The 26,756-nt window shown below is 45.6% G+C and overlaps 7 protein-coding genes across 7 annotated transcripts in view; 3 read left to right on the top strand and 4 right to left on the bottom strand.

Moving 5' to 3' along the window:
• LOC128707733 ((E3-independent) E2 ubiquitin-conjugating enzyme UBE2O) lies at nt 1-4,442 on the bottom strand. Its single transcript, XM_053802692.1, has 5 exons — nt 3,963-4,442; nt 3,549-3,802; nt 630-3,475; nt 328-549; nt 1-263 (listed from the first exon to the last, which is right to left on the bottom strand). The coding sequence occupies exons 1-5, from the start codon at nt 4,440-4,442 to the stop codon at nt 1-3; spliced, it is 4,065 nt and encodes a 1,354-aa protein (XP_053658667.1).
• Nucleotides 4,443-5,423: 981 nt separating this feature from the next.
• Nucleotides 5,424-6,743, bottom strand: LOC128709126 (eukaryotic initiation factor 4A-III). Its single transcript, XM_053804111.1, has 2 exons — nt 6,608-6,743; nt 5,424-6,490 (listed from the first exon to the last, which is right to left on the bottom strand). The coding sequence occupies exons 1-2, from the start codon at nt 6,741-6,743 to the stop codon at nt 5,424-5,426; spliced, it is 1,203 nt and encodes a 400-aa protein (XP_053660086.1).
• Nucleotides 6,744-7,654: 911 nt separating this feature from the next.
• Nucleotides 7,655-8,948, top strand: LOC128706849 (transmembrane protein 192-like). The gene is made up of 5 exons (XM_053801791.1): nt 7,655-7,690; nt 7,762-7,880; nt 8,169-8,301; nt 8,371-8,650; nt 8,722-8,948. Exons 1-5 carry the CDS (start codon nt 7,655-7,657, stop codon nt 8,946-8,948), a joined length of 795 nt encoding a protein of 264 aa, XP_053657766.1.
• Nucleotides 8,949-9,593: 645 nt separating this feature from the next.
• LOC128708955 (transmembrane protein 192-like) lies at nt 9,594-10,732 on the bottom strand. Its single transcript, XM_053803937.1, has 4 exons — nt 10,551-10,732; nt 10,332-10,467; nt 9,955-10,231; nt 9,594-9,886 (listed from the first exon to the last, which is right to left on the bottom strand). The coding sequence occupies exons 1-4, from the start codon at nt 10,730-10,732 to the stop codon at nt 9,594-9,596; spliced, it is 888 nt and encodes a 295-aa protein (XP_053659912.1).
• Nucleotides 10,733-10,977: 245 nt separating this feature from the next.
• Nucleotides 10,978-11,839, top strand: LOC128708799 (uncharacterized). The gene is made up of 2 exons (XM_053803780.1): nt 10,978-11,093; nt 11,182-11,839. Exons 1-2 carry the CDS (start codon nt 10,978-10,980, stop codon nt 11,837-11,839), a joined length of 774 nt encoding a protein of 257 aa, XP_053659755.1.
• A 359-nt stretch (nt 11,840-12,198) lies between these two features.
• Nucleotides 12,199-14,711, bottom strand: LOC128708544 (protein FAM161A). Its single transcript, XM_053803522.1, has 3 exons — nt 13,077-14,711; nt 12,768-13,012; nt 12,199-12,700 (listed from the first exon to the last, which is right to left on the bottom strand). The coding sequence occupies exons 1-3, from the start codon at nt 14,709-14,711 to the stop codon at nt 12,199-12,201; spliced, it is 2,382 nt and encodes a 793-aa protein (XP_053659497.1).
• A 3,490-nt stretch (nt 14,712-18,201) lies between these two features.
• Nucleotides 18,202-26,756, top strand: part of LOC128719479 (uncharacterized) — a 47,763-nt gene continuing 39,208 nt past the window's right edge. The window contains exon 1 of the mRNA XM_053813103.1: nt 18,202-18,421. Within this exon, the coding sequence (XP_053669078.1) occupies nt 18,202-18,421 (220 nt within the window). The remainder of the gene's footprint in view (nt 18,422-26,756) is intronic.

Genomic DNA, 26,756 nt, shown 5'->3' with positions numbered 1-26,756 from the left:
TTATTTACCGTCGGCCAGGGGTGCCACCGGTAAAGTTGCTAACTGTTGCAACTGCTTTTGGAACGCTTCCAAAAGACCGGTCAGCGTGAGGCAAAAACCACGGCTTGCTGGAATGAGTGGAAATTCTGGCTGCGGTACCAGAGGATCGCTGTTCTCTGACAGTAATTCATCCTTGATAGCAGTATCTTCCTGGCTGGCAACAGGAGCAGGAGCACCTTTTGCTTGAGAAGCACCCGAATCACAAGAAGCGATTGGTTCTTTTTCTAAATGGAAAATGTTATAAATAGTTAATACACAGATTTGAAATAAATCATTGGAAACAATTACCATTTCGTTCCGCGACACTAATCCGACGGTTGTAATCATTCGACAGTTCCATCCATGTTTTAAGACGATGATACATGCGTTGCCCACAAGCGTGGAAATGGGTTAAAATTTGATCACGGAACACTTCCGGTGGATTGGACACTAATTTGGTCATTGATTGCACCAGTTTCAGTAGTACCATTTCGTTGTACATACGCGAATTCTCCTTGCCTTGCTGCGAACCTGCGAAAAAGGTAAACATTGAATAAAAATGCTACCTTTTTTGAAGAATGCATCATCGCGATTCTTCAGCCTTTACTCACCCCGAAGCTTTTCATATCCTGCCTCGTTGAAGTATGGTTCCGCAACCAATATTAATCCCTGTATGGACACGATCACCTGCAGCAGTGTACTCGACGGTCCCCAAACTTCCGTACCTTTACCGGACCAGGTTCCCAACAGTGAAACGCACACCTTGCCGTCTTCGTACAGGTTCGGATTCAATCGATCGGTGCAGTAGCTTATATAATGGCACAACGGTGGAGCGCGCGGATAATCCAGCCCAAGCTGTATGTCGAACAAAAACAGACCATCCTCGTATGGCGTTTTCTTGGGACCCTCGATCATAACGCTCAGCAAATCTAGCCTATCTTCAAACGTTCTAACCCACACCCCGGGCGGTAAAGCTGTCCGCAAAAGCCAATGTTCTCGCTGTACCGCTTTATAGAAGCTTTGTGCGTTGCTGGTTTGAAAAATTGTTAAATGAAACTTGTGTGAAGTTGGTGCCGAATCGATTATCTGGAAGCTTTCGGATACAGGGCCTGACGGCGAGGATGGTACCATATCCATGCCTGCCACGGTTGGTGAGCTTGCGGCTATCGGATCTGGAGTGGTGCTGGGAATTTCAGGCGTTCCGGCCGGAGATGGTGTCCAAGAGGGTGGCATCGAGGCAAGTGTCGGTGTATTGATCTCTACTACCGATATAATCTCTTTGAAAGGATCCTCCAACCCGTAACGTTCGATTATCTCTTCCAGCACTTTTATGAGCTGACTCTTGAGTAGCGAACATAACCGTGCCGCGACACACTCCCGCGACAGTTGCTCTCCCGTTTCTTTATCCTCCTGATCCGGCTTGTCAGATCCGGGACCGGCTTCGGCTAGATCAAACACCGAACTTGTATTGTTTAGATCGTTCTCCGCGTTTTCGTTCATTTTCATGCACATGTTCACGTAGTCCAACTCCATGTTGGCGATACCGACGTTATAGTTGGCATTATCGTTTTCCTCCTGCTTTTCGGTGGGACTACTGACCGACGGACTGTTCGGTGTGCTCGGACTGAAGAGTGCCCTCTGCAAGGAATACGTTTTTACTGCTTCCGGTGTGTTGGCTGTCGGGGTGGACGTTTTCGAACCGGATGCACTCTGATTAAACAGACGATTCTTCTGATCCTGCATTCGTTCGACCGTGGTCTGATTGTTTGACTTCCGTACCCGTTCTACCAGCCCCATAAAATGGCGCTCGTGGAAGAAACTCGTATTCATCAGTCGATCAAGGAAACGACACTTTTTGTACACCATCATAAGCTTTTTCATAATTTCTTGGTTTTGTAGATGAGGATTTATGTTGAACAGCTCCTCGAGCCTTGCAATTGCTACGCGAGCCCGCTCCAGGTTTGTTGTTAGCTGCGGTTTCAGCATTACCGATGGGGAACCCGCATCTGCGTCACCAAAATGACAGGATTCCGCTTCCGTTTCCCACGAATCAGCATCCGAATCACCTACGCTGCCCCAAAAATTGTTCTCCGAATCGTATTGTCCAACCTCGAAAATATCCTGCGGCCAGCACATGCTGACGAATCCGTCCACCCACCATACCTTCACCATCCCGTTCGGGTAATTGTCCAATACCTGGCCGGCGGTGGAAACACCATCTTCGCCGGTAAAGTTAGCTACACGAATTACGATTGTCCCGGGCCGATATTGGAAATCTGGATGATCTTTCAGATCGTACACACTGACCTCCGATTCACCGTTATACGTTGGCTGCGGTTCTGCCGTGCACGTATACGTACTGAACCATTTCACACGTGCCGTTCTTCCGTGATGATCTACATCCTGTATAACACCGTAATCACGAAAGGATGGATTTTTAGCTGGATCAGTATTGCCCGCCAGCACAAAATCTCCTGGAAAAAATTCATGATCATCCAGGTGATGGATCGGACGAAGTTCGGTTGACGGAATGTTCGTTTCGATGGTCCCGTCCTGCCAAACGACCGTTGCCGTGCTGTAGACAACCAGTGCTTCAGTGACCACTTCATCCCCGGCTGCTGGTAATCGATCGCCACTAAATTCGCCAGCCAACTGGCGACGTTTCAGCTTACAGGCACGTTTCGACAGCAAGGGAGATTTCCTCGGGCTAGGTTTAGATGTAACCGAACAAGACGATGCGGCCCCGTCCGATTGTTCACCCTCCTCGTCCGTTTCCCATCCTTCATCACTGTCCTCATTCGCGAGCTTTGTTGATAAACCGTGGCCTCCATTCTCTTTTCCAGCACTGCGAACCGTCAGCTTCGAATCTACGTTGTTCAATTTAGCTGATTTCGTCACCTTTTCCTCTTCTGCGGTTGAAGCTTTGATTGGCTTTACTTTCGCTTTGCTTTCTTGCAACAATTGCTCCCGATACTTGCCGCTCATGTCCTTGCGCCAAGCCTGCTTGGAGCAGATTACATCAGATTCTTCTATTTTTAGATAATTTTTATCGTTAATCTGCAGCATGCACGATTCGAAGAGATTCAATTTTTTCAACCGCTTTAAATCCTCTTTACTGATGTATTCTGGCGGTTGTTGCAAGCTGCCCCCTTCTGACAGCTTCTGTTCTAGATCTTCGGTCGAAACCTTACACTGCCAATGAACTGAAACACCCTGCAGCTCCACCGATTGGACGGTGAATTTTCGTTCCAGCATGTAATTCTTGCGTGAAAGTTTCATCTCGTTCGACGTGGTGAGCCACTTGGCATTTGCCAGCTCGCTCATGAGCCCCACCAGCTGCTGCCCTGGATAGAACAATGGTTCCGCAAAGAATCCTCGCCGGAAGCGCATGTTATGATCTCGGAACATTCCTAACTCGCTGGCAGGACATATTTCTACCAGCGATCCACAGGACGATCTGAAATGATAGTAAGCACAGCGGTTATGGCTTTGAGCTGATGAAGCTTTCAGTATTAAAAGGAATATCTTACTTAAGGATTAACTTTTCGATGATTTGCTTTGTGCTGCCGACCCATGAGTCTAGACAAACTGCACTATCTTTAGGCAGGGATAACAGTGGCCGAAGTCGATCCGATGGCACGTTACGGATGACGTGCTTGGTGCCGATGATACGGAGATCTGCCTTAACGGTTATCTCGTGACAGTAGCCTCGCTGCGTGTCCCTTCCCCGAACCATTCGACGCACAACATCACCCGGCATTAGTGTCCTGTCGGCAAGCCCTACCTACAAATGCCATGAAAGGTACATTGCAAGCAATGGCACGAATGCAAGTAACCATTAGAAAGGAAAATTACATAATCCTCCAAAACACAGTTAACCGACACCACCCCAAATTGGCTCAAAGTAAAAGCGAACCGTGTACTGATATTTGCAGGCTGCTCACCTTTCGCTGTTTGATGATTTCTTCGCGTCCATCCGGATGCCAACAGGCACGAATTTCACCCCGCTTTGGTGCATCTTCCTCTGCCGTCTCTTCTTCGCTTTCGTCGTAGTTATCGAGCACCAGGCCAAACTTGACGTGACCATTTTTGGGGGTGAGACAAAAAATTTCATCCTCGTAGAAGTATTGATTTTCCTGTTCGTCCTCGCCACTGTCGCCGTTGTTTGCGTCCTCGTTACACTTTTCATTCTCAACACGATCCTGCTGGTGCTGTACGATGTGGGTCTTTCGATCGGACGAAAGTGGTCCCGTTCCGAGCGTCTGCTGACCGTGTGGATGGTAAAGCTGTGAGGGTCGCACTCGAAGCGCTTGTGTTGCGTCGCTGTTCAAACCGGGGCTACCATTGGCGGCTGCCGCTTTCTGTTCGTTGCTTGGGCGATTTTTTATGATGGCTGCCCGTTCTACACTTTTCACCTTCTCCATTGTGACACACTGCCTACTCCGTATCGATGGTGGACGTTCTTCGACGGATCGTGCTAATCGTGTGGGAAATTGCACTACACTGCCGACACAATCCCGTGCAGTGAAAGGGGAAAATTTCTTTTGTTTACGATCAGTCACACTCACGTACAGCCTGTTCTCTGCTGGCAGGGGCTCAAACTTCGCGAGGCTCGGCCGAATTTCAACACGCAAATTTTAATACGGACAATTTCGACAATTTCAAAACACTCTTTTGTAGCACAATCTCAACAAAAAAGAGCGCAAATTTAGTGGTCCTGACACGTGCTCCACGGCATACTAGTTCTCCAGTTTCAGCAGCAATAAAGAGGAAAATATCCTCTGCACTCCAAACGTCAAACACATTTTTTCTTGTGCAAAATTGTTGAAGCAAAACACTGACAGCAGGCCAAAAAGGATTGCTGAGTCAGTGGTGCTTAGCTTTTTTGGGCAACCCTGGAAATACGACAACGAATTGGCGAACAAATGTTAAATCCTTTTATTTTAACCCGATCATTTTACGGATTGTTATAGGCCATTGGATATTATGATAGAAAAAATATTAAATCATTATAATCTGATGGTAAAAACAATGTTGTAGTTGACTTCCACTGTCCCGTTTCAGGAGTGATGCTTCTTCACAACGTTTCTTCTTTTACTCTTAAACACTTTCTAAAGATACAAAAATCCGGTAGTATTTGCAATTGCCCCTGCTAAAGCAGAAAAATTGTTAACCTAGAATTGAAGAATAGCAATCAGTCTGTCAGTCCAAAACTCTGAAATTCATACGATAGATGATTCTTTTATTTGGAGTCCATTGTTAAATTTCAGAACATAGAAGTTGTATGATTACACGCTTAAAAGATTACGTTCTCTAAGTGCTGCACCACAAATCTGTGCAAAGCGGATGAATAGTACAAATGTGTTAGGTTTCTGCATTGCTTATGCTCCATGCAGCAAACATACTTAAATAAGATCTGCCACGTTCATAGGCATTTCATCGATTTGTGTCGAGTAGTACTGTTCAATATCTCGCAAAATTCTGATATCATCCGACTTGACAAAGTTAATCGCCACACCTTTACGGCCGAAACGACCAGATCGACCAATACGATGAATGTACAGCTCACGGTTGTTCGGCAAATCGTAGTTAATGACCAATGACACCTGCTGCACATCGATACCGCGCGCCCAAACATCGGTCGTGATCAGTACTCGGCTCTGGCCAGACCGAAACTCCTTCATGATTTCGTCTCGCTCCTTCTGTGGCATGTCACCGTGCATTGAACTGACGGTGAAGTTGGCCTCGCGCATCTTCTCCGTCAACCAATCCACCTTGCGTCGGGTATTGCAGAAAATGACGGCCTGCGTGATGGTAAGCGTATCGTACAGATCGCACAGTGTATCAAACTTCCATTCTTCACGCTCGACCGCCACGAAGAACTGCTTGATGCCTTCCAGTGTCAGTTCATCACGCTTTACCAGAATGCGGATCGGGTCGGTCATGAACTTGGATGTCATTTCGAGAATTTCATGCGGCAGGGTTGCAGAAATCAGCACTACCTGCGTGGCCGGCGGCAGGTACCGGTAAACGTCGTAAATCTGTTCCTTGAACCCTTTGTTTAACATCTCGTCCGCTTCATCCAGCACCAGCATCTTAATGGAACGCGTACGCAGGACACGCCGTTTGATCATGTCGAACACACGGCCCGGTGTGCCGCTAACTACGTGCTGACCGTAGTCCAGTTTGCGAATGTCTTCCCCCAAGTTAGTGCCACCGATACAGGCGTGACACTGTACGTTCATGAAATCACCCAGCGCCAAAATAACTTTCTGGATCTGAACAGCCAATTCACGGGTCGGGGACAGACAGAGAACCTGCGTTTCCCGCAGTGTGGTATCCATGGACTGCAAGATGGATATGGAGAACGTTGCCGTTTTGCCCGTACCCGACTGTGCTTGTGCGATGACATCCCGACCCTTTACGATCGGTTGAATACTTCTTTGCTGGATGGCGGAAGGCTTCTCGAAACCTAGGAAACAACAAAAAATGGCGTTGCAATTTCAAGTGTAAAACAAAATGTTCCTCGTTCGATCAATAAAGTCGAAAGACGAACAAAAACCGCCGCTTTCTAGCTACAAACACTTACCATACGCGTAAATACCCCGCAGAAGCTCTTCCCGAAGCCCCATTGAGTTGAACGTCGGCAGCACCTCGACATCTTCACTTGTTTCGAACTCCACGTTCGATAGATCCTCGTTCGCTGGCACCCTTCTTCCGGACATGGTTATATTTTGCACACTGAAGAAGCTTCTTCAGAACTGGGTTTGGTAAAGTTTTCGTTCACAATTTGCCAGAAAACTTTTTCTTTTACCCCACCATATAATTGTGCGAAAGCGGAGCGTGTGTTATTTGATGTCAAGTTTTTCCGTTTTGGCGTTTTCTCCTAGTTTGACAGCAAGCCGGTGCTTGGTCGCTGACATTCTGAGTCGACATTGAACATCTCACAACGTGAGTCGACTTTGCACGAAATTATCATGTTTCTTTTGATTTTCATCGTTTATTCGTAACTTATACCGGGACAAAACATAGTACGTTTTGGTACATTGATCAAAATGAAAAAATATTATAGACGGACAGATCCCCACATATTTCGATAATTCCATCATTTTACAATTCTCATCCTCATCTCACTTCTCATCAGTCATTCTCGGCACTGTCAAAGTACATTAAAAAAAGCACTCCCAATTCTTTTGTTTTCACAAAAGATTCAGCTGTTCGTTGTACACCGCGGCGTAATTATTCGTTTTATTTTGGTTCTCCCCGCGGTTTTAGCAATCACTTCGCTAACACAACGTTTACGAACAATTGCTTCGCGGCGTCTCCGACGTAGCGTCTGCCCTTCCATTTGCTTATCAGTTTAGTTCGGTTGTGAAAGGCCTCTGCATCAGATTGTTGTATTTTGGTGTGCTTCGTGTGGTGTTATTTTTTCACTTTTCCTGCGTCCCAACATTACTCACAGTTTTGTCTGTCCGTTGTCACAGCCAGGGTTGTTTTTGGTTGAGTAAAGCGATAGGAAACAGAGATTATTCCCTTCCTAGACTTCTATACCTTTTTGCCAACGAATGAAAAGTATGCGAGTGTGGGTCTAATCACCAACAGTGCGTCGGTTTAGCATTGGTGCTGTAGGAGTAGCATGGTCAGTCTGCTACGAAACTTTACATCGAACTCAGTAAGGCTTCATACAACCGTGAACGAAGGGCATTTGATTTCACCTGCTTTTGTCACCTATATTTGTTACAGGGTGGACGTTTCTTTGATGAATCATCGAGAATGGACGACAGCAGAACGATGCTTGATCCCATTCTGGCCACGGAGGATGACGACAGCTTTCGACCGCTGCGTACTGTCCCTGCCTTCAGGTACTGGAACCATATTATTTCTGATACTGATACCGACTGTGTCGGGGGAAGCTTATCGACATTTTCGCACTGCGAGCTTTAAATTCGTCGCTCAATCTATATTGAGGTTGGGTATGAACGATTTTGGCGGATTACAAATCAAGTCCCTTAATCACAAACAGAATATGATAAGGCGAAATGTTGTTTTCTGGGCTACTGATGGGTCAGAGAAGCTAGAGAGAACAAATACATTCAGCACAATGAAATTAAATGGAATTAATTGACATTCTCATTCTTGTAATGTTTCAGCATCCATCTCCTAGTGTCCAGTTGCATTTCCTTGACTGGAATCATTCTAGCAGCAACATGGGAGGACAGTCGACGGTGCGAAGCATACTTCATAATGCTTTACCTTCGAGCTGCATTCTGGATTTTCACTTACGTAAGTAACATTACAGTTCGCACTTTGGCGCTAAGTTGAGCGGTATTTAAATGCAACGAATACTTCTAGCTGTTTGATCACATCGTACGGGCGCATCATGAAAAGTTACGGTTAAACGGTTATCACGATTTCCACCGTGCCACCGAACAACACAAAAGCGTACCGCTGCAGATTGTATCCCTGTGGAATACGTTCCTGCTCGCGATCCAAACGCTTATTCAGCACTACTACGGTGACGCATTCGGTGAGAAGTGCATTGCGGTCGGTTTGCTATCGCCGATCATATACATTTCCGCTTTTTCCGGCCTGGAAACGATTGTACTGTGCATCGTAAACGGAAGCTACATTGGTAAATGCACGCAGTGTTTCCGTGTTGGTATATTGCTTTTAACGCTCGGTTCTCTAAATTCTTTATTTTAGCTACTGTACGCCGGTTCAATCGTACCGCATCACCACCGGACGCACTACAGGATAATCGTGGTTTCAGCGGTGGTTCCCTGGGGCTTACCCAGCGAGGCCTTAGTACGGCAGAGCTGCTGGAGAAGCAGGCTGATCTGATCAAGTATTTGAAAGATCATAATTTGAAGCTGAATCAAAAGATAATGCAAATGAACGCGCAGGTGCGAACGGTCACGTACCCGGGATAAGTTGTAATCCCTTTTTTTGCTGGGGAAACCAGGGAACACAGGGAAATGAAAAGCAGAATGTATGGTTTTCTTTATCATAGCATGGTGTATTCGGAAACTCGCAAACACATTGGACTGAAGCACTTTATACAAATACTTATACCATCGTTAATTTCCCTTCGTTTTGGAAATTTGCTCTAGGTTAGTTAAGCGTGATGGGTGGAGCATTATAAATTTCATTATTCACAATAGTATATTGTTTGTTTTCGGTGTATTAGAAATTTTTCCATAATTAGAGAGGAAATGCAGCAAAATTTCCCACATTTGTATTTAAGAAAGCAATTCCTCTTGGAATGAGTGATACAAAACTAAAGTCGTTTAATAAATAATTACAAACAATTGCAAATGGAAAAAAACGGAAAACATGTTTTTGTTTTACATAGAAACAGTGAATAAGGACAGCTTTATTATTTAACGTATATCGTCGTTAAGATTCGTGCGTAACGATATTTTTAGTATACAAAACCAGTAACAGTACGAAATAATAGTGTATGAAGAGTTACTACATGAAAGGTAGTACAATGTAATAGGGTAAACATGCACATTACCACAATTACGCCCTCGACTATACAAAGTGTATTAAATTTCAATTATTGTTCGGTCCTATCAATACCCTCCAACGATTGATTGTTCTGCCAGCGAGTAGTTAAGTGATTGGTTCGGAACGAGTTCCACCAGATTTTTTGCCTCCTGAATTCTGCTAGAAAGCTGACTGTTCTCCTCCTTTAGCTTGCTTATCATCGCCGATTGCAGCAGAATGAATTCCTTCGGATCCGTTATGCTTTTGAAGCTATCGTTAACGCTGTATTCCTCCGTGGGGCATATACGCAGACTCAAATCGTTGGCACTCTGCTGCGCGTCCGGCATTGGACGTGTGAGATTGAACACTCGAACGTGAACTGTTTATTTAACAGGAATGAATAATCGTGTTAACGAGATATCTTATCATTGAGTCGAGTATACGTACCGATATAGGATAGCTGTACTGGTACAATAATCATAGTTTCGAGAAGGGTGAAAGACGCTACAAATACCACGGACGAAAACCCATCCACAAAGCAACGTTGCATAAACGTTTCCCCAAAGGAATGTCCCAATGCCGTGTGCACTATCAGCAGGATCGTGTTCGATAGCGTCACCAGCTTCAGGGAAGATTTTTTGTGCCGGTGAACTTTGGTAGCGAAGGAATGGTGACCACAGCGGTTCAGATATAGGTGTCGGCTTTTGGTGTACAAGTGGATTAACTAAGCGTTGTTTACGGTGCGCAAGAATAGATAAGAATTTGCAAAATTAATGCTTTGTTTAAAATTGCATACTTATGTTACTGATATTTTCGGTACATACGTAAACAATCGCCCAATAGACGCCACGTAGGTAGAGCAGCATGTAGTAATATAAACACACCGTTGTGGTATCACATTGCTGTAGCGTATATATAACGGAGATGATCGTCAGTGCAATTGTAACAAACAGTTGGATGCTGCAAATGAGTAAATGCGATGAGATTGTTTGTTTTTCTTCCGTTTTATTCCATACTACAATCTGGTCTATACTGCATCCTACCAAGCACTGGGAACTGTTTGAAGCTTATCAAAGTGTATGGAATCATCCGGTTCGGTATTGCTGGTGGAATGGAATAACGATTGATTGGGACCAGCATTCCGACCCGCGGCGCTAGATGATCCGATTGCAAACGATTTAAACAGAAACGACGATAAACCACGAGTTAGAAAAGAGGTCGACATTTTGTTGCCACTTTACAAGCGCGCTTGTTATTGATTCCACTGGATGCTGCACAGCAACTGACATCCAGAATGCAACGTTTTCCCTAAACTAGACGACCATTTTATCCATGGTTCATAATTACTCCATTTTTAGTGCCTTCATCTTGCTTTCCTCCTGTGCCAAATGGTGTAAGCGTCCGAATCCGTATTCCGTCAATCATAGGCACGTGGTGTGTACTTATCGTGTGTTCCGCATTTGCATCAGAATGTCAACAGACGCAGAATCGCCTTTGCAGTCCAATAATTCTAAACTGTACACTCCGCCAAGTTTGGCAGAGCGCAGTTTACGCTTTCGTCCTGTTTTTGTTATTTGCCTGTTCAGGTCGGTAGTTTGTTTTTTTTTTTTTTATTTTGCCTACCCGTCCCAAGTTCCCATCGAACTAATCGTCCACCGATCGTGATCTTTTCAGTCTGCATCTGTTCTTCGCGATCCTGATCGTCGTGGTCGGCACTATCGCATCGGCACTCTGCTGGCCACACCCCGACGGTGACGCGTCCTCTGTTTATTTTATCATCATTTATCTACGCATCAGCTACTGGGTGGTAACGTACGTGATCCACGAACAGAACAAGCGAGAATTTGTTCGACTCGCCGAGCCGGACTTTGATCACTACCGTACGCTGACGGTGTATCGGAAGGCACCGCTACAGATTGCCACCTTATGGAATGTGATTCTACTGACGGTGCAGAACCAGGTACGATACCTGTTTCCGTATGTGCAGGGAGATGCTAGTGCTGGTAGCAATGGTAGCGTTCGGACAACCGTAGGCGGAGCACTGAATCCAGCCATTACACCGCAGGTGTTCGTGATCGTGGTGTGTGCTCTGGAGCTGTTGGTTTTATTGTGTTTTTACGTGCCACTTGTAAGGATTCTAATCGATATCAGAACATCGGAAGGCCATGGAAAGGTAACAGACCTCCGGTACCGTCGCATGACGGATACGGAACTCGCGGAACAACCGATCGAGTGGCAGTTGGAACGGCAAGCTATCCTGATCAAGACGCTTCGCACGAAACGCGATAGCTTACAGCGGGAGGCAAAACTACTTGGCCTCGATCATTGTTGATCGTTCGAATGATTCATCGTCCCATGTTGGTCCTTTGTGTGTGCTGTGTGAAGTAAGCACTGCGTTTAGGACGGCCTGCGGTTTAGATGGTACACAATAACGCATGTGTATTCATCTGTAATATTGCGATATGTTTATTTGTAATTGTTCACATGAAACAATAGTAATCTACCACTAGTGATAAGAAAACGATAAAAAAACAAATCACACAACCGTTGCTGGGCCGGAATCCCAAACTGAAACGAAATAAATCACACGAGATGTTCTACGCCATTACATCACTACTGCTTCTGATTGTGTGTTCGGTTGTATCCTGGAAGGTGTTCCGCATCCACCCTTCCATCTGCCCGCACTACCTGTTAGACATCCGATAAGCTCAACAGCTCACTATCGCACGCCTTGTAGCTTAGCTTACCGGCCGAATCGAAGGAGTAGGTGCTGAGCTTACTACCATTACCGGCATTCCGTCGCTTTTCGGCTGTTCTTTGCCGATGTTCCTGGTTCGCCATCCGATTGTTGCTACCGGTACTGGTAGTGGACGTTGTAACGGGTGAGTCACATTTTTTGCTGCCGGTAGCCGCGCCCGCATTACCAGTGGAACCAAGTTTCTGCGAAATCATTTTGCTCACTTTGTCCGGTTTACGGTAGAGGGCGTGTTCCGATTCACGGTTTAAGCTGGAGCACCGATGGGCCACATGCCCTAACCGAGGGCCCCACTGTGGGGGACCTTCCAGCAATAAGGGGGCCGCCTTTACGCGCTGTCTCATGAGCTCCATGTTGATTGCATGTTCCTCCTGACGAAGCCGCTGTTCCGCGCGCCTAGTAGCAAGTCGAAGATTCAGCTCTTCCTCATGCGTGTGGCTAGAATTTGTGTATCATGTAGAATGTGTTTAACTTAACTTCCCCCAAAAAAAAGCAGACCACTTACTCCAGGTTTAGGTTTTGAAAAGCTTGACATTTCTTAACACCCCATCGGAACCTTGGGATCTTCTTTTTCTCCGTCACTGTATCGTCGAGTTCCAGGTCGCGCAGCTTCTTGCGGCACCATTCCGTGCGTAGCGTGGCAGCAAGGTTCGGTCTGTTGACCGGATATATCGGTGCCGGTGTATCACCTGAACCTCGGTTGTTATCCGTACTGTTGCTGCAACTGGAATTGCTGGTCGGGTAATGCAGCTGCAAAAGAAGATGTCATTAATGGACGGGCCTTTGCACGTACCTAACGCCCCAATTAACCTACCCTGGCCGGATCATTTACGGATGTGAAATATTCGGCACACTTTTGCTCCACACTTTTCCGCCGCTTCAACGGTTTGCGTGACTTTCGCTTACGTTTCGATGTTTTTCCACCGTTGGAGGTTGGCCGCTCCCTGCCGGGATCTTCTGCCGAGTGCCGTGAGAGACTATTCTTGCGTTCGCTCCGTTCACGCCGCGCCATCGATGGGGGTAGTGCCGCTTGCTTCAACATTTCCTCTGCCCGCAATCGTTTGTTGAGATGTCGGAAGTATTCGTCCTCCCAGGCTTTGGTTTGAAAGTAGCTGCTGAACAGTTTCTTCGGGCATGGTTTTGCCTTGAAGGGGCGCGATTTCCGCAGCACATCCATTCCCGACTCGTACCCCGTGCTCAGTAATGCCGGGGACGATAGACTTCGGCTTAGACAGCGGCTGTGGCCACGGTTGAGACGCTCCGAAAAATGGAAAGGTTTTATCTGCGATTGTAGCTCGATCTCGGAGTTCAGCTTCGCCAGCCGGCTCCGGTTCTCCTGGTCTGCCATAATGGTATCAAAAAGCGGTATGCGCGATGTGATTGGGACGGGGTTGGCACGAAATTGTGCCGACTGCTTGGACGCAGACTCGACCAACGCCTCCTTGGAGGGAAATGCACTCTTGCTTGCAAGCAGTAAATCCTGCAGGGTACGCTGTTCCTCTTCCCGCTGCGTCATCTTGTACGGCTGAGGAACAGTGACGTTGGCAAGGTTGCGTATCGGACTGGCCGATTTGCAGCGCAAGCTACGCTTCACGTATCGATCGTATCGTTCGACAAAGTCGGAATTGGCGGGCGTCGCGCATGAAGGTGTTGCCACTTTGGTGGTCGCAGTGCTATCGTCCGGATCGGAAACGTACGGTGTGCCGGAACGATACTTTCTGCTACTCTGCCCGAGCTCATCGTGCAGACTGTTCTCCTTGGTGCTTTCTATTCGCACCGATTTGGCGGATCCTTTGCGCGTCGTATCAGCAGCTTTATTGGTACCATCGTGTTTAGCGTCCACAACCGTCGGTGGAGATTTGCTCCAAGAATGCAACGATTCTCCGTCCTCTGTCCCCTGTTCGCTAGCTTTCGCACCATCACCACTGTTGGTCGCACTTTCATTCACGTTGCTGTGGTAGCTATGCTTGTTAAGACCTCGGACATCATTCCGCCTGGAACAAGCACCTGGCTCCGGCGACAGTGGGCACGTGGTTCTATCGTCCTCGCCCACAAAACAGATCGACTTCAATTCCTTCTGCTTCTTTTTCAACGTATTCAGCCGACAGTAAAACTCTTCCCGAGGCAAATGCAGCAGATCGTTATAGTCCGGAATGCTGTCATAGAATTGGACCATCGTTTGAAAGCTGTCCGTTTCTTTGCGCAGCTGGTGCGTCAGGGAACAACATTTGGAGCGCCGGTACTGTCCATTCCGTGCCAGCGGGCACTTGATCGATGCTTTTTTGCGTGTGATCGTACTCATGGCTTCCTGTGCACGGGGATCCTGCAGTCCACGATCGAAACTACACTGCGGCACTAGAAACGATGGGTTCGGCCGTTTGCTGGACGGGCTGAGCGGTTTCTTGATGCAGGAATTGACAAACACTGAACGACCGTGCTGTCCGGACATGACCGTCGAATGTTGCGAATCCGTCGCTCGATACTGCGTTCGATGCGGAGAATCTAGAACAAACCGAAGAATTCGGGACTCGTAGGACACGAAACTGGTAGTGTTGCTGTAGCGCTTATAGCAGGCTATCCACGTCGTACAGCGTTTCGGATGACATCGTTTTCTTTGGCGTTTTGAAGGTAAATCAGGCAAGAGGCCAGGATGACCTGGAAATAGCTGTGGCCTTCTTCTTCGCCTAGCTCGAAGCAGTGGAGGAGCAACTCCCTTTTGATGTTCAGAGTTTTCCAATTTATGCCTGATCCTTTACCAATATTTATCGGCTGTGGACTTCACAATGAAACATTCGTTACTAACTGATAATGGAATTTTCACTTCACTCTTGCAGCATAAAACAAAAAAAGCACCTTGCTGTTTGTTGTGTTTTCTGGTGCGCTATGGCAACAGAAACTACGACCATTCTCGGGTTTTTGGGGTGTTACGCTATTCGGACTAGCCGAAGCCGAACCAACGGCAGTCTATTGGGTTGCGCTGAAAGTGTTTTTCCGAGTGGAATTTTCGTTTCCACTATCGCATCTTCGTGCTCGTGGCACCGCGAAAGCTCAATTCGGCGTGATGTGATTTCTAGCAGTTGAATAGAAAATCAACGCAAATTGGCGACGTCATCGTTATTTTATATGTTATCACCTTCGAGACGAGACCGCCTTTGTTGGGATATAAAATTACCCCGTGGGTGGTTCTTTGTTTGGCACCTTTGGCAGCTGGAACTTCTCACCGCGTGCAGCAATAGGAAGCTTAACCGTGTGACGGACTGGAATAGCTCATAAATTATTGCCTCGTGTTAGAAATCTAACCGATCACGGCGGTGTCAGCGGAGGTGTAATAATATGTGCCGCTTTGTTACGCTTAATGCGACTTTTCACGTACTTAATTACTGTGTTCGTACGTTCGCCCCAAAAGGGCCATCAACGGCTCACTTCGTCAGTAGATTGTTGTCTGAGGAGCGCTCTTTTCAGGCGAATTTATCGTTGGAAACGAGTTGTTTGTATTTAGTTAAGAGGTTAAGTGTTGCAATTATTCGCAGAAAATAGTAAACAATAATCACTTAAGCTTATAGTTGATATTCTATGACTAATATGGGACTCGGGTGGAGCAAAATGCTTCCAGGATGACGCTACTCGTGTAAGGATAGGTGTAAGAATTCAGCAAATGTAAAAATATTTTTAAAGAACTTGTTATGGAAGAAATTGTGCATACTCATTTAATCGGACTACTACTCGTTTAATCGTACAATAATATTGCTGTAATCAAATTTAAATCGTTTTGCCACGATTAGCTATTTAAACTAAACAATTAATACCGTTATGGTGAGTTTTTCCTCTTCTTCTTTCTTTTTTCCTCAAATCAATTGCGTGCAACGGCAACGTCATTTAAATCGATCTACTAACACCTGCAGCTGCACTACGCATACATCGGTAACAACGTGTCTCGTTGTTGCGTAAACGAAAACAGCTGATTGACGATACGCGACCCAAACAAAGAGCAGCGCAAGAATGTGAGAGAGAAAGAGAGCGGCCATCTTTTCTCCCGTGTATGAGCGAACTGATTTAATCTCGCACAGTGGATAAAGATAATACTGCTTACAATGTTTTGTGTTAAAATAAAAACAATATTTTTATTTCATACACATGATATTATTACCTCGATCGCTATTGAGAAAGTATTTTTTTATTATAATAAGTATGATGTTTCCATGTATTGAAATACATTTACTTGATTAGTTTCTAACACTTTTACAACTTTTGTAACATTTTTCTAGAAAGCATATCTTGTCAGAAAATATGTAAACAAATTTATGAAAATAAATGTGTTTTTTATAAAAGGTTGGAATATACTATAGGTTTACTCTTCGTATTTGCCACTGTGCCTTTTCGTTCGCTCTCTCTCTCTCGCTAGTGCTGCTGCGATCGTGGGTCATCGTCGTACTTGGAAGTCGAGAATGCTTCAATTCAAGTTTACGCTTCGCCTGCTAAGCACGCGTTTACGCCTGTATCGCTCTCACTTCCCGCAAGTTTCACGGCTCATAAGGGCAATATGCGAATTACTGCGTGAGACCTGATCAATGTGTTGCAAATAATCGGTTCCGTGCACTGCATTTGTATTTAAGCGAAGAAAGAGCAACTTGCCACAAGTTGATGCTGCTGTGTGAATAGTGCTCATTATTGTGCGGGCAGATCTGGTAGATCCACCATTCACCAAACAGCCACAGTGTAGATAGCTGTTGCGCGGTGTTGTTTACCTTGGGCTCATCGTCGCTGTAGAGAAGAACATCACAACAACGCTACCATCGCAATCTGGTGGACTGCTTCTGCCTGAACCAGTGCTATTTGCGTGCAGATCCATATAGACAACATCCCATCGAGAAGGGGAGACCAATTTTTATGAAGGTACGGTACAATAATACGATCTAAACAAGCCGCGTAAAGCTGTGACAAACATACAACGAGTGCGAAAGTGTGCGTACCAGGGCGCCCTCGCGTAGTGGAATACTGTGGAATACCCAAAACAAAAGCATCCGATAAACGGTGTGCGTGGTGGATGCAGGGTGAGAGAGCGTGCGTATGGTGGTAAAGACGTGGAAAAATTAGTGCCAATAGTGTGTGTACTTGTTCACTAGCTCACTAGCAAAGCAGTGAGCTAAGTTCGATTGTAGGCGGTAAAGTGTCAAAGCGCGGGCTGTCAAATGCGTTCGCCGTAATCAAGCAAGTCATCTAAGTAGCAAGTGGTCTAGGGCGATTTAAAGTGGAAAATTTTCATCTCGTGATCAATCGGCGAGAGCGCGAGCGTATCAAGAGCGAAAGAGAGAGAGAGAGGGATATCCCTGTCGCGTTGTTGTTGATTCTGTAGCTTGAAATAGAAATTGTAACGCAGCCAGCATATAGCCAGCAAAGCAAAGAAAAAAAAACGTGCTGCCTTTATGTTCTGCTTGTGATATTCCCACCCTTTATTGTTTTTGGCCCTGCGCTGAACGGCGCCTCGTAATCGGTAATTTGTGCGTGCTGATGTTGTGTGGTGTCCGGTGCTAAAGAGTTCGCTTGCAGGTGTCCTACCTACTGTGCGACCCGTATGATTTGCCCAAGTGTCCTTGCCGCAGTGGTCACCGTTGCGGTAGGTCTTCGTCCCATCAACCTGCCAGCATATTTACGGCCGTAGAAAAGGGCAAGCTGCTAGTCCGGGTCGGTTTCACCTGCTGCAAGCTACATTCCTGGTTTAGTGTTCCAGCACGACCTGACAGTGTGCGTGTGTGTGTGTGGTGTTTGTGTGCGTCTGTAGTGTATCAAAGCCGTAGAACGTAGGATAGAAGGAAGGCAGTAGAGGACTCGTACGTCGTACGCATCTATTTCGGCATCGGCTAGAAAACCGTTTCACAGTTCCCGTAACCGTGGAAGCCGTACAGGACGGTACGGACGGTGGGGGAGCAGCGGCTCTCACGATGAGCTTGAAGAAGGCCAGCCGTACCAAGAGCCTGTCGTTGAGCGGCGATGACTTTCCGCTGCGTCCAGCAACTGGGGCCGGAAATGTCGCGGGCAAACCGAAGGCCACCTTCAGCACGGTGAAGCGGCCCGAGGATACGCTCAAGATAATGAAGTACATCGATGATAACGTGATCGGGAAAGGTGTCGCATTTCTGGGACCGTACGGTCGTCGTAAAGGTACGTACAGGAAGAAAACGCTCTTCGTCAATGTACATATTTAGATATAATACTTCTGTTTTTTTTTATCTCAAAAGAGATAAAAAAAAGTTTCTAATGCAAATGTTTGAAAGCGATAGATATAGCGCTCCTTTGTTCCGATCTGTGTCGTTCTTTGTTTTTGTTTACATTTTTTTGCTCTTCTTCAAACGACAGATATTCTGGCACGCGTACCAATGCGTATCTGGCACTAATGCCGGAAAAGGATAGCCTACTGTTCGAAAGCAGCTGCACGTTCCTTTCTTTCCATTGGCATGACGTCATGGCGCATGTCCTAGTTTCAAGGATACCCAAGCGTGCGGTCTTTGACCCCTTTCCTGCCACGCACCTTGGGCGGGCGTTTTGCTGTGCTGCATTGCCCTAAAGGCAGAATGTCCTTGGACGTGTTTTTTGGATGAGTGAACCAAGAAGCTGGATGTGTTCCCTGTCTGCATCCTTGCCAGTTGTCTGCTGTAGCGAGCAAAAAGGGTGCCACTTTGTCGCTTCGTGAATGTCCGGGAAATTCCGTATTTGGAATGCTGATCTTACGCTGGTGGGTTTTCTTTTTCTGCGTAGTACGGTTTCCGTTGATTTTATTACGTTAGTGGAAAACGTGTTGCGCAACTATTTTGTAACACACGTTTTTCTTTTGCGATGGGAGAGTATAGAATGGAAATTACGTAACAAACTTGCGGTGGGCCACGCTATTCTGACCAGCACAAGGTGAAGATTGTTTCGGGCATGTTTTGCTCACGTGATGTTGCATTATGCTGTTAAACTGTGGAGCTCTTGTTGCTAGTTCTTTGGAGAAATATAGGAACATTTATGGGATCATTTATTGCATCACTTGCTACTTTAGTAATCATTATCTGCTTTGTGTCTTCTTTTATTTGGATTTGGGTTATTTGGTGGTCTTCATACGACGAGGACATCACCGAATCCTGTTCTGACTCGTTCTATCTAATGGAGGTTCTAATGGGATTTTGGACCGGTCCTGTCGAGTGGAGACCGGCGCCACAATCAATACACCGCCGGTCTGCCCTCTGTGAGCCATTAAAACAGTAAGTTAAACGGGCAAGATTTCCATTCCACTTTAGGCCTTCAAGCGGCATGATCCGCCAATGCTCTGGGAAATATTTTGAGAGTCGATTTGCATGCCTCCCCATTAAATGGTCAGATGTATGACTCATCTTAAAACATTCATTAAGCACATCACTATTTTTTTTACAGAATTCACAGTCCTCAAAAATCCTGAAACCTTAACAACGCCGGCTACAATAGTACCAGTTCAGTTAAAATTCGATCCACAAACTTCGGTGTATTAGACTGATCGATGACCAGTTACGAGTCTATAAGGCTACCTTGAAAACAACAGCTTTATATCAAGTATTAATTACTCAATTTTTTCCATTATTTCCATCGTTACAAGATCCACAAAATTAAAAACCAAAAGGCTATAATCACCACTAGAACTATGATTGCTGTTTTGACAGAAATCTGTCACCATCAAAAAAGCAAATGCGCACCACAGATTCTTCGAATAGCTTATGAATTCCTTTGAAACCAAGCTAGTCACATCCTGCCAGGGCAATGAATAACACAGAATCATCCTTATTTATGGCAAGTAAACATAACGGGCGACCAATTTCTGGTCACTCGGCGCCAAACAATCTTCCGTTCCGTGCCAAGATAGTGTTGTTTTTCGTCATTCACTACGTAAAATCTAGCCATCTTGTTGCGCTTGAAAGGGATATCTTTAACTAGGATTCTATGTAAAAATGATGAGATAGAGTCGAGAATGTGAGAATTGTTTACCGCATCGGAAAATTGTCCCAGCCCGTAACCTACTTTGGAGTGATGGTTCATTCATGAAACAGTAAATAGGATACTGTTGATTTTTTTTATCTGTAATACTTTATATATGCAATCAACAATTCCCGATTCTCAACGGAGCTTCGGAGGAAAAATAAATTCATTGCGACACGATGTTTCTTACACGCGCGATGCATGGCGTACGCCATTCGAAACAGTTTCCTGTCTGTGAAAGCGATCACACGAATGTGCATTTGCACTTTACCATCGCACGGATGTTATTTTTAACACTGCCAGGCGCACATGGTTGCACTTCCGAGACTGTACGAGCCGCACGCACACAAACGGGACACACCATTACCAAGGGAAGACCCCAGTACCATTTTTGATGACTTCTTTGCAACAGCGTAAAACATAGTTATGCGATCGCACAAAATGTCTTTACAAGAGGTGTCGGCAAGGGCCTCTAGAGGCACACTTTCGCTTCTTTATTTCCAGTGCAAGATGTCGCGATGTGTGCTTATCGAGCGTACTCGTCTGCAGTGCCGAAGGGCAAGCAGCGTCTACGATGGTCGCTTTCAAGGCCAGGGTTGGCTGGGGCTCGTTATGTACCGCCACCACGTTTGGAGCATGCGGATGCGCGACTGCATCATGCAAAACATGATCATCGCCCGTTGGGAGCGTGTGTGCGTGCGTGCCGATTGTATCGTAGACGATCAAGATCTTGTGATGATCTTGGCAGCGAAAGTGCTTCTGCCGGTTTGCAAGTGAAAACGAAACGTAGAAATGCAGGTTTTGCTGCATGGAGCAACCGACCTATCGACCGACAGACGCGACACACCACACGCACCTCGGTGTAACCTAGTTTGTTTTTCCCCCTTTTTTGTTTTGTTTTGTTTCTGTGCTGCCCATCTCAGTTAACTGCCTCGCTGGCGACGAAACCCATCCGGTTGCGAGCAGCGACGGTTTTGAACCGGAAAAATTGTCTCGCCGTGCGCAATTAAGTCTACCGGCGATGCGGCGTCTAGTCGGAAAAAGGCTTGAGAAATGGCTATGAAGCTTGGAGGGGTTTTTTTTTTGTTATTACCTTTTGTGCACAAATTCCGCCACAGTATATGGGAGACGGTGTGGTTGGGCGCATGTCCTGCAAGAGACTGTAGGATTTTATCTACGATTTACTGATGCATCGATGCTGGTCCTATGTTTAGCCTTCGTTTATTTCCGGCTGATTGGCAGTGAAACTGCCGTTTTTCCAAGCAGTCAGTAGCGTTTGATGTATGCGGGGCAGCAGCATCGGGAAAACTTTTCGCGAGAGTTGACGATACGAAGCGATATTAAATATGGGTCAGCAGTAGCACTATCGACTTTCAAATGTTGAAAACGGAGAGCACGAGCATGGCCTATTTCGAAGTAATGTAATCGGTAAAAGGAATAATATTACCCCGACACGTGTTTCTAGAAAATCTAGTGTGGTTAGAAAAAATGCACATTTGTTGAGTTAAAAAATACTAAAAATATCTCTAACATTTTCATTTATCGTCTATCCATTTGTTAACATTATTCCAATGGAAAATCGAACCTAAAATATTCACCACTGTCTCTCGGTACACGTGGCCTTCCTACTTGCCGGAAGAAAGTGTCAAGTGTTCGGTTTCTCGTTTGACACCAGTGCTGAGAATGCAGGTGCACGCACCATTACACCCGGCTTCCGTTCTGTACCGTGCGTTGAAGCTACCATCTGGTTGAAACTGGATATCGTCAACGGGCGCCAGTTCAATCGAGCGAATCCTCCAACAATCGGTGCATTCGCGTGCACCTAAACGAAGGGGAGGCAAAAGGTGACTCGCATTAGACGTGGTGACAGGTATGACGCGAATGCACAACCGATTAAGCTGTCTAGTGTATGTTTTTTTTGTGGTTAGGTGCGATATGCAAGTCTGCAGTAGTGCCGTAGTGCACGGCATACTAAAAGACTCGGAGTGTAAGGGCTAATGGAAGGGCGTGTTGAGGGTTGTGTTTGTTTTTTGGGTTGTGTCACTACCAGATACTCATGGCACTAACCTTGAACACTCTAATCGATTGTCGTGTGGCCTTTTAGAGTGACTTATACGATGTGGTTTTAGTTGGTGGCTTTGTGAAACAATACATTTCTTTTGGAATTATTCATTATCTATTGTAATGCATTATCTAATGGAATCATAATTTTATAATATGTGAGGCATTTTATGAAAAAGTATAAAGATAATAAAGGAATAAATGTGGAATGTCTTCAATTTCCGCGTTTATCCACTCCACGTAGAATATTCTTAATGCTTTCTGTTTAGTGTGTCGACTTCATTTACTTACTTATCATGCGCTGCTGCAGAAGTACTCTAAACCGCTCACGATTGAGCTCCGTCGTCTGCCAATCCATTATCTTTATTCCATCCATCCAATCCATTACCCATTACCCGTCCTACCTGGCGAAACCATCAATGCCATCACTCTACCTCAATTTGGGCCTACCACGCCTCTTCTATCCATGTGGACGACCTAAAAGTACTTTACGGTCTGGATCGTCCGGTGTCATTCTCATGACGTGACCAGCCTACCGGATGTCAGCTTCACTTACTTATTCGTAATATAATTAATATTTCGGGCGACGTTTAGAAGAAATAAAAACAAAAACATTATTTCGTTATTATTATTAATTTCAAAATTATTCAAATTAAACTTTGAAAAATGCGTATCAGCCAATTCGCGTATATTAGATACCGTGCATCTCTGGCACTCATTGTACTCCCTGTAGTATTGACATTAAAAAAAAGTACAATCAATCTATGAAGACGCACAGAGAACTGTTGTAACCCATTATTGATTGTCATATTCACACAACACACATTATTCATCGCAGTTTGAAGTTGTGGGAATACCTTCAAAAGTCGTTCCGATTAAGCTAGTTGTATACCTTAAGGCCCCGATTTCCGATACACCTTAACAGTAAACAAATCAGCCCAGTTTTCCCGCTGATGGGCGATTCCAAAATGTCACCGTTCTTTACCATCGACATGCTCCTGCTATTGTTAACTCATAACAAATGTGCGACAATTGTACCTCCCACCTAAACGCCACTCACTTACAAAAAAGGGCCACAGCGCGCGGTGTCGATGCGCGTGGTTCGCATTATTTTGCTTCCGATTTGCTGCGGGGTGTGTTTGTTTTTGGGGTGGCGTGATTCTACGCATTTTCTTCCCTTTTTCCGCGGTGTCAGTAGCGCTCGTTAAAGTTGGCCATCATTTTTGCACTCTACGCTCAATCGCGCGATCGCGCCGATGCATTTGCTTACATTGCCATACGGTGGTCACGTACGGATTTTGTTTGTTGTTCCCTGTTGTATGGTTGAACTCATTGCAGTTGGAGATGTCGCGGTGCGAGCGTGGTTTTCAGCTGTGCTCTGCTTTGATGTTCTCATTAAACCGAATATTGCTACCGCTCGATAAATTGCAGTCGTTTGTGCTCAAGATGGTTTACTAAAACATTAAAATCCACTTGCCAATCCTTAAAATTGCAACACTCGCTGAGCTTAATACGCCGGAACACAGGATGAGCCCGGCAAAGGGTCACAATAATGAGCAATGTATACATCCATTCCATCACTCGCTGTACGCATGCACGCGAGTGGAATCTTCCCTTTGCTGTTGTTCTGCGGCTCCGGGTCTGGCCGTGTGATCCAGTGTGAGAAAACCAGATTCTCTCAGAACACGGCCCGGCTTATCGCGCCGGTTCACAGAGTGGTGGCAACCCTGCTCACGTTGTTTCCTACAAGCTTCTATGGCGGTGGGTCCTTATCAGGTCGGAGTATTTCCCCCTAGCTACCTACCTTCAACCTCCGTCCCTGCGCAGACGAACTCCGGAACGAAAGCCTCGCATTGCGACACCCCAGCGAAGATGTCTTCGCAGGGTCATTTGTAATGATTTTAAACGGAATTATGCTCACCTTTGCTAACCATCAGCTGGGTACAATGTGTTTTCGTGTACTGCATTGACCGCTTATCACGATGAATGTGCACAGTTGGGTTGAAGACTGGTTGAAACCGGGAACGAAGCAATCGAGTGTATGATCTTCTACCTTCATTTAAGATAAGATCAGGCACGTTTGTGACTCCTTTTTCGTTGCCTTATTTGCTTAATAATGCCACTTTTGAGTGTTAGTACCGATAAAATAAGGCAATAATCTAATTTTAGTAACTTAATAGCCGCTACTGTGAAACGTGCCGCAAAGAAGGACCCGTAATGCAAATATTAGCGATGAATCACTTGGAAGAATAATTTTCCTAATAACAATGCTCTACCACGTGCCGAACATTGTTTTGCTAACGTTGTTGAAGCACTCAAAAACTCCTATCACAAGCCGTTTCTTTCCCTGCTGCCTGCTGATTCCACATGCACTCGAGGACCTGCTTCGCCTTCGACATCCGTTCGAATGGCCGTAGCTTGCGGGTGCGATGATTATTATTGTTGATGATTGGTGCGCTAGTGACGATGGCAAATAATTGATGCACCCCCCAGAGAGGGTGACATATGCCGGCTCACCCCTGGCACCCGGGGAGCGGGGTGGTCTTTAATGGGGAAGTGCAACAACAACAACAACAAAAGAAACACGTAAGCTAACACTGACTGCCAGGGATTGCACGTTTTTTATCGCGTGCCCCTTTTAGTGCGACAGTTGTGATATGAAGTGGGCACGGGCATCATCACGGCAAACCGCACGCGGGGGTATGGGATGAACCATTCCACGTGGTGTTGGAATTTGTGTATTTAAATTCCAGTCCACGATGATATTTGAATCGGGGAAGGAATAAGAAATCGGAACCAACGCTGGAATGCGCTAATGCGCTGCTCTGGGCGGAAGTTTGTGTGCACCGGATGAGCTTTGGTCAGCAAATTATAAGGGTAATGTTTATTTTACTCGAATGGTAGCCGTTTGGCAAGTGCGCCATTTGCAACCAATGCCGTGCAACCAATGGAAATTGATGTGTATTTATTTTATGGTATGTGAATTATTTTCTTCTCTTCGAATTTCGCTCTAGTTGGGCGGGCACTGATAGTCGTGTGGTAGTGCTTGTGTCAGTTTCCTACACGATGGGACCTGTACCAAATCCCTTACTCTACTTACTATTACTCTACGGGGTAATTTTACTCAGGTTATCCAACTTGTTCCGGTAAATTGGAAATAACCAAGATAAATTTTTGATAACCTATTAAAAGTGGTAAATAGACTTATTGGAGATAATCTTATTCATATTTTTTCCTTCATTTCCTGCGTTTTCTAAGAAGAAGAACTAGTGTACTTTTTCTTCTTTATCGGCACAACAACCTCAAGAAGATCAGCCCAGTGAAGTTTTTGGCTTACTTTGACTTTATTTACCCGTAGCTGGATAGTCAGTTCTTCATGCGGAGGATTGGTCGGGATGGGATTTTGGACCAGACCAGTCGTGTGAAGACCGGCGCCGCTACCAATACACCATCGGGCTGGCCGATTAACACTAGTGTTCCGTGTTGCCATAATTGTGTGTTCTGCTAAAGAATTCAGAATAGAGGAGTAGACTCATTGATATCATTTACAGCTTCGAACCGTAGCATCTAACTCCCACTACTAAAGAGAGGCGTGCATCGATAACGATTCAATGTCAGTGATTTGTTTTTAGTCAATTGATTGTGCTCACTAAATCGGTTATTATTCCGGCCCATCGGGCCCTCTCCCTTTGTATGCCGTGCATAGTGATGTGGTGAGTGGTTGACACTGGAAGGCGACCCCCCATTTAACACTCGAGACACGAATGTCGTCGGACTGCCGCTACGGAGGCAAATGCATTTAAATGCACAGTGCCGTTGATTGTAGTGTGGGATCGGAACGCCTACAGCAACGATCACAAGCGTAGATTCGCTGGTGCTGCTAGTCGAGTGTTTGGAAGGCGCATCCCCAACGGGGGACCGAGGCCGGCACTGTTCAGAAATGGCACGTGTCTGATGTTGCTGATGCGCATTGGTAATGGTATGAATAAGCTTGCAACCGGGTGGCAGGGTAGCCGATAGGATTTATGAAGGAATTGCAGTACGAATGATATTTTTATGTTGGATTTTTATCGTTATATGAGTCTGGGTGGATAAGTGGATTATTGTGTAATGCTTTTAATTACCGCAGTTAATGATCAACAGTGAGATTTAGAATGTGGAATGTTTACTTCCAAAAAAGTCTTCCGAATTTATAATACTTTTCACACGGAAAATAAAATAGCGAAAGATAACCATTAGACTACAGACAATTGGACAATATTGGTCAAATCTATTTGGTCACCAAACATGGCGAGCAGCAGTCAGTCAATCAGCCTGAATATTCGTCAATATTTGCAAGTATAGATGGCACGTGTATTGAAAAGTGCATTATTAATCATGCCCGTATGATAAACACAGGAACTGCACTTAGTCTACTATGCAATTTTTTTAGTACTATTAGTCAAGAGAT

This window comes from Anopheles marshallii, chromosome 2, assembly GCF_943734725.1.
Source record: "Anopheles marshallii chromosome 2, idAnoMarsDA_429_01, whole genome shotgun sequence".
Taxonomy (NCBI): domain Eukaryota; kingdom Metazoa; phylum Arthropoda; class Insecta; order Diptera; family Culicidae; genus Anopheles; species Anopheles marshallii.
Note: the sequence above shows the minus strand (reverse complement) of the source record. Positions and strands in the feature narration are given on the sequence as shown.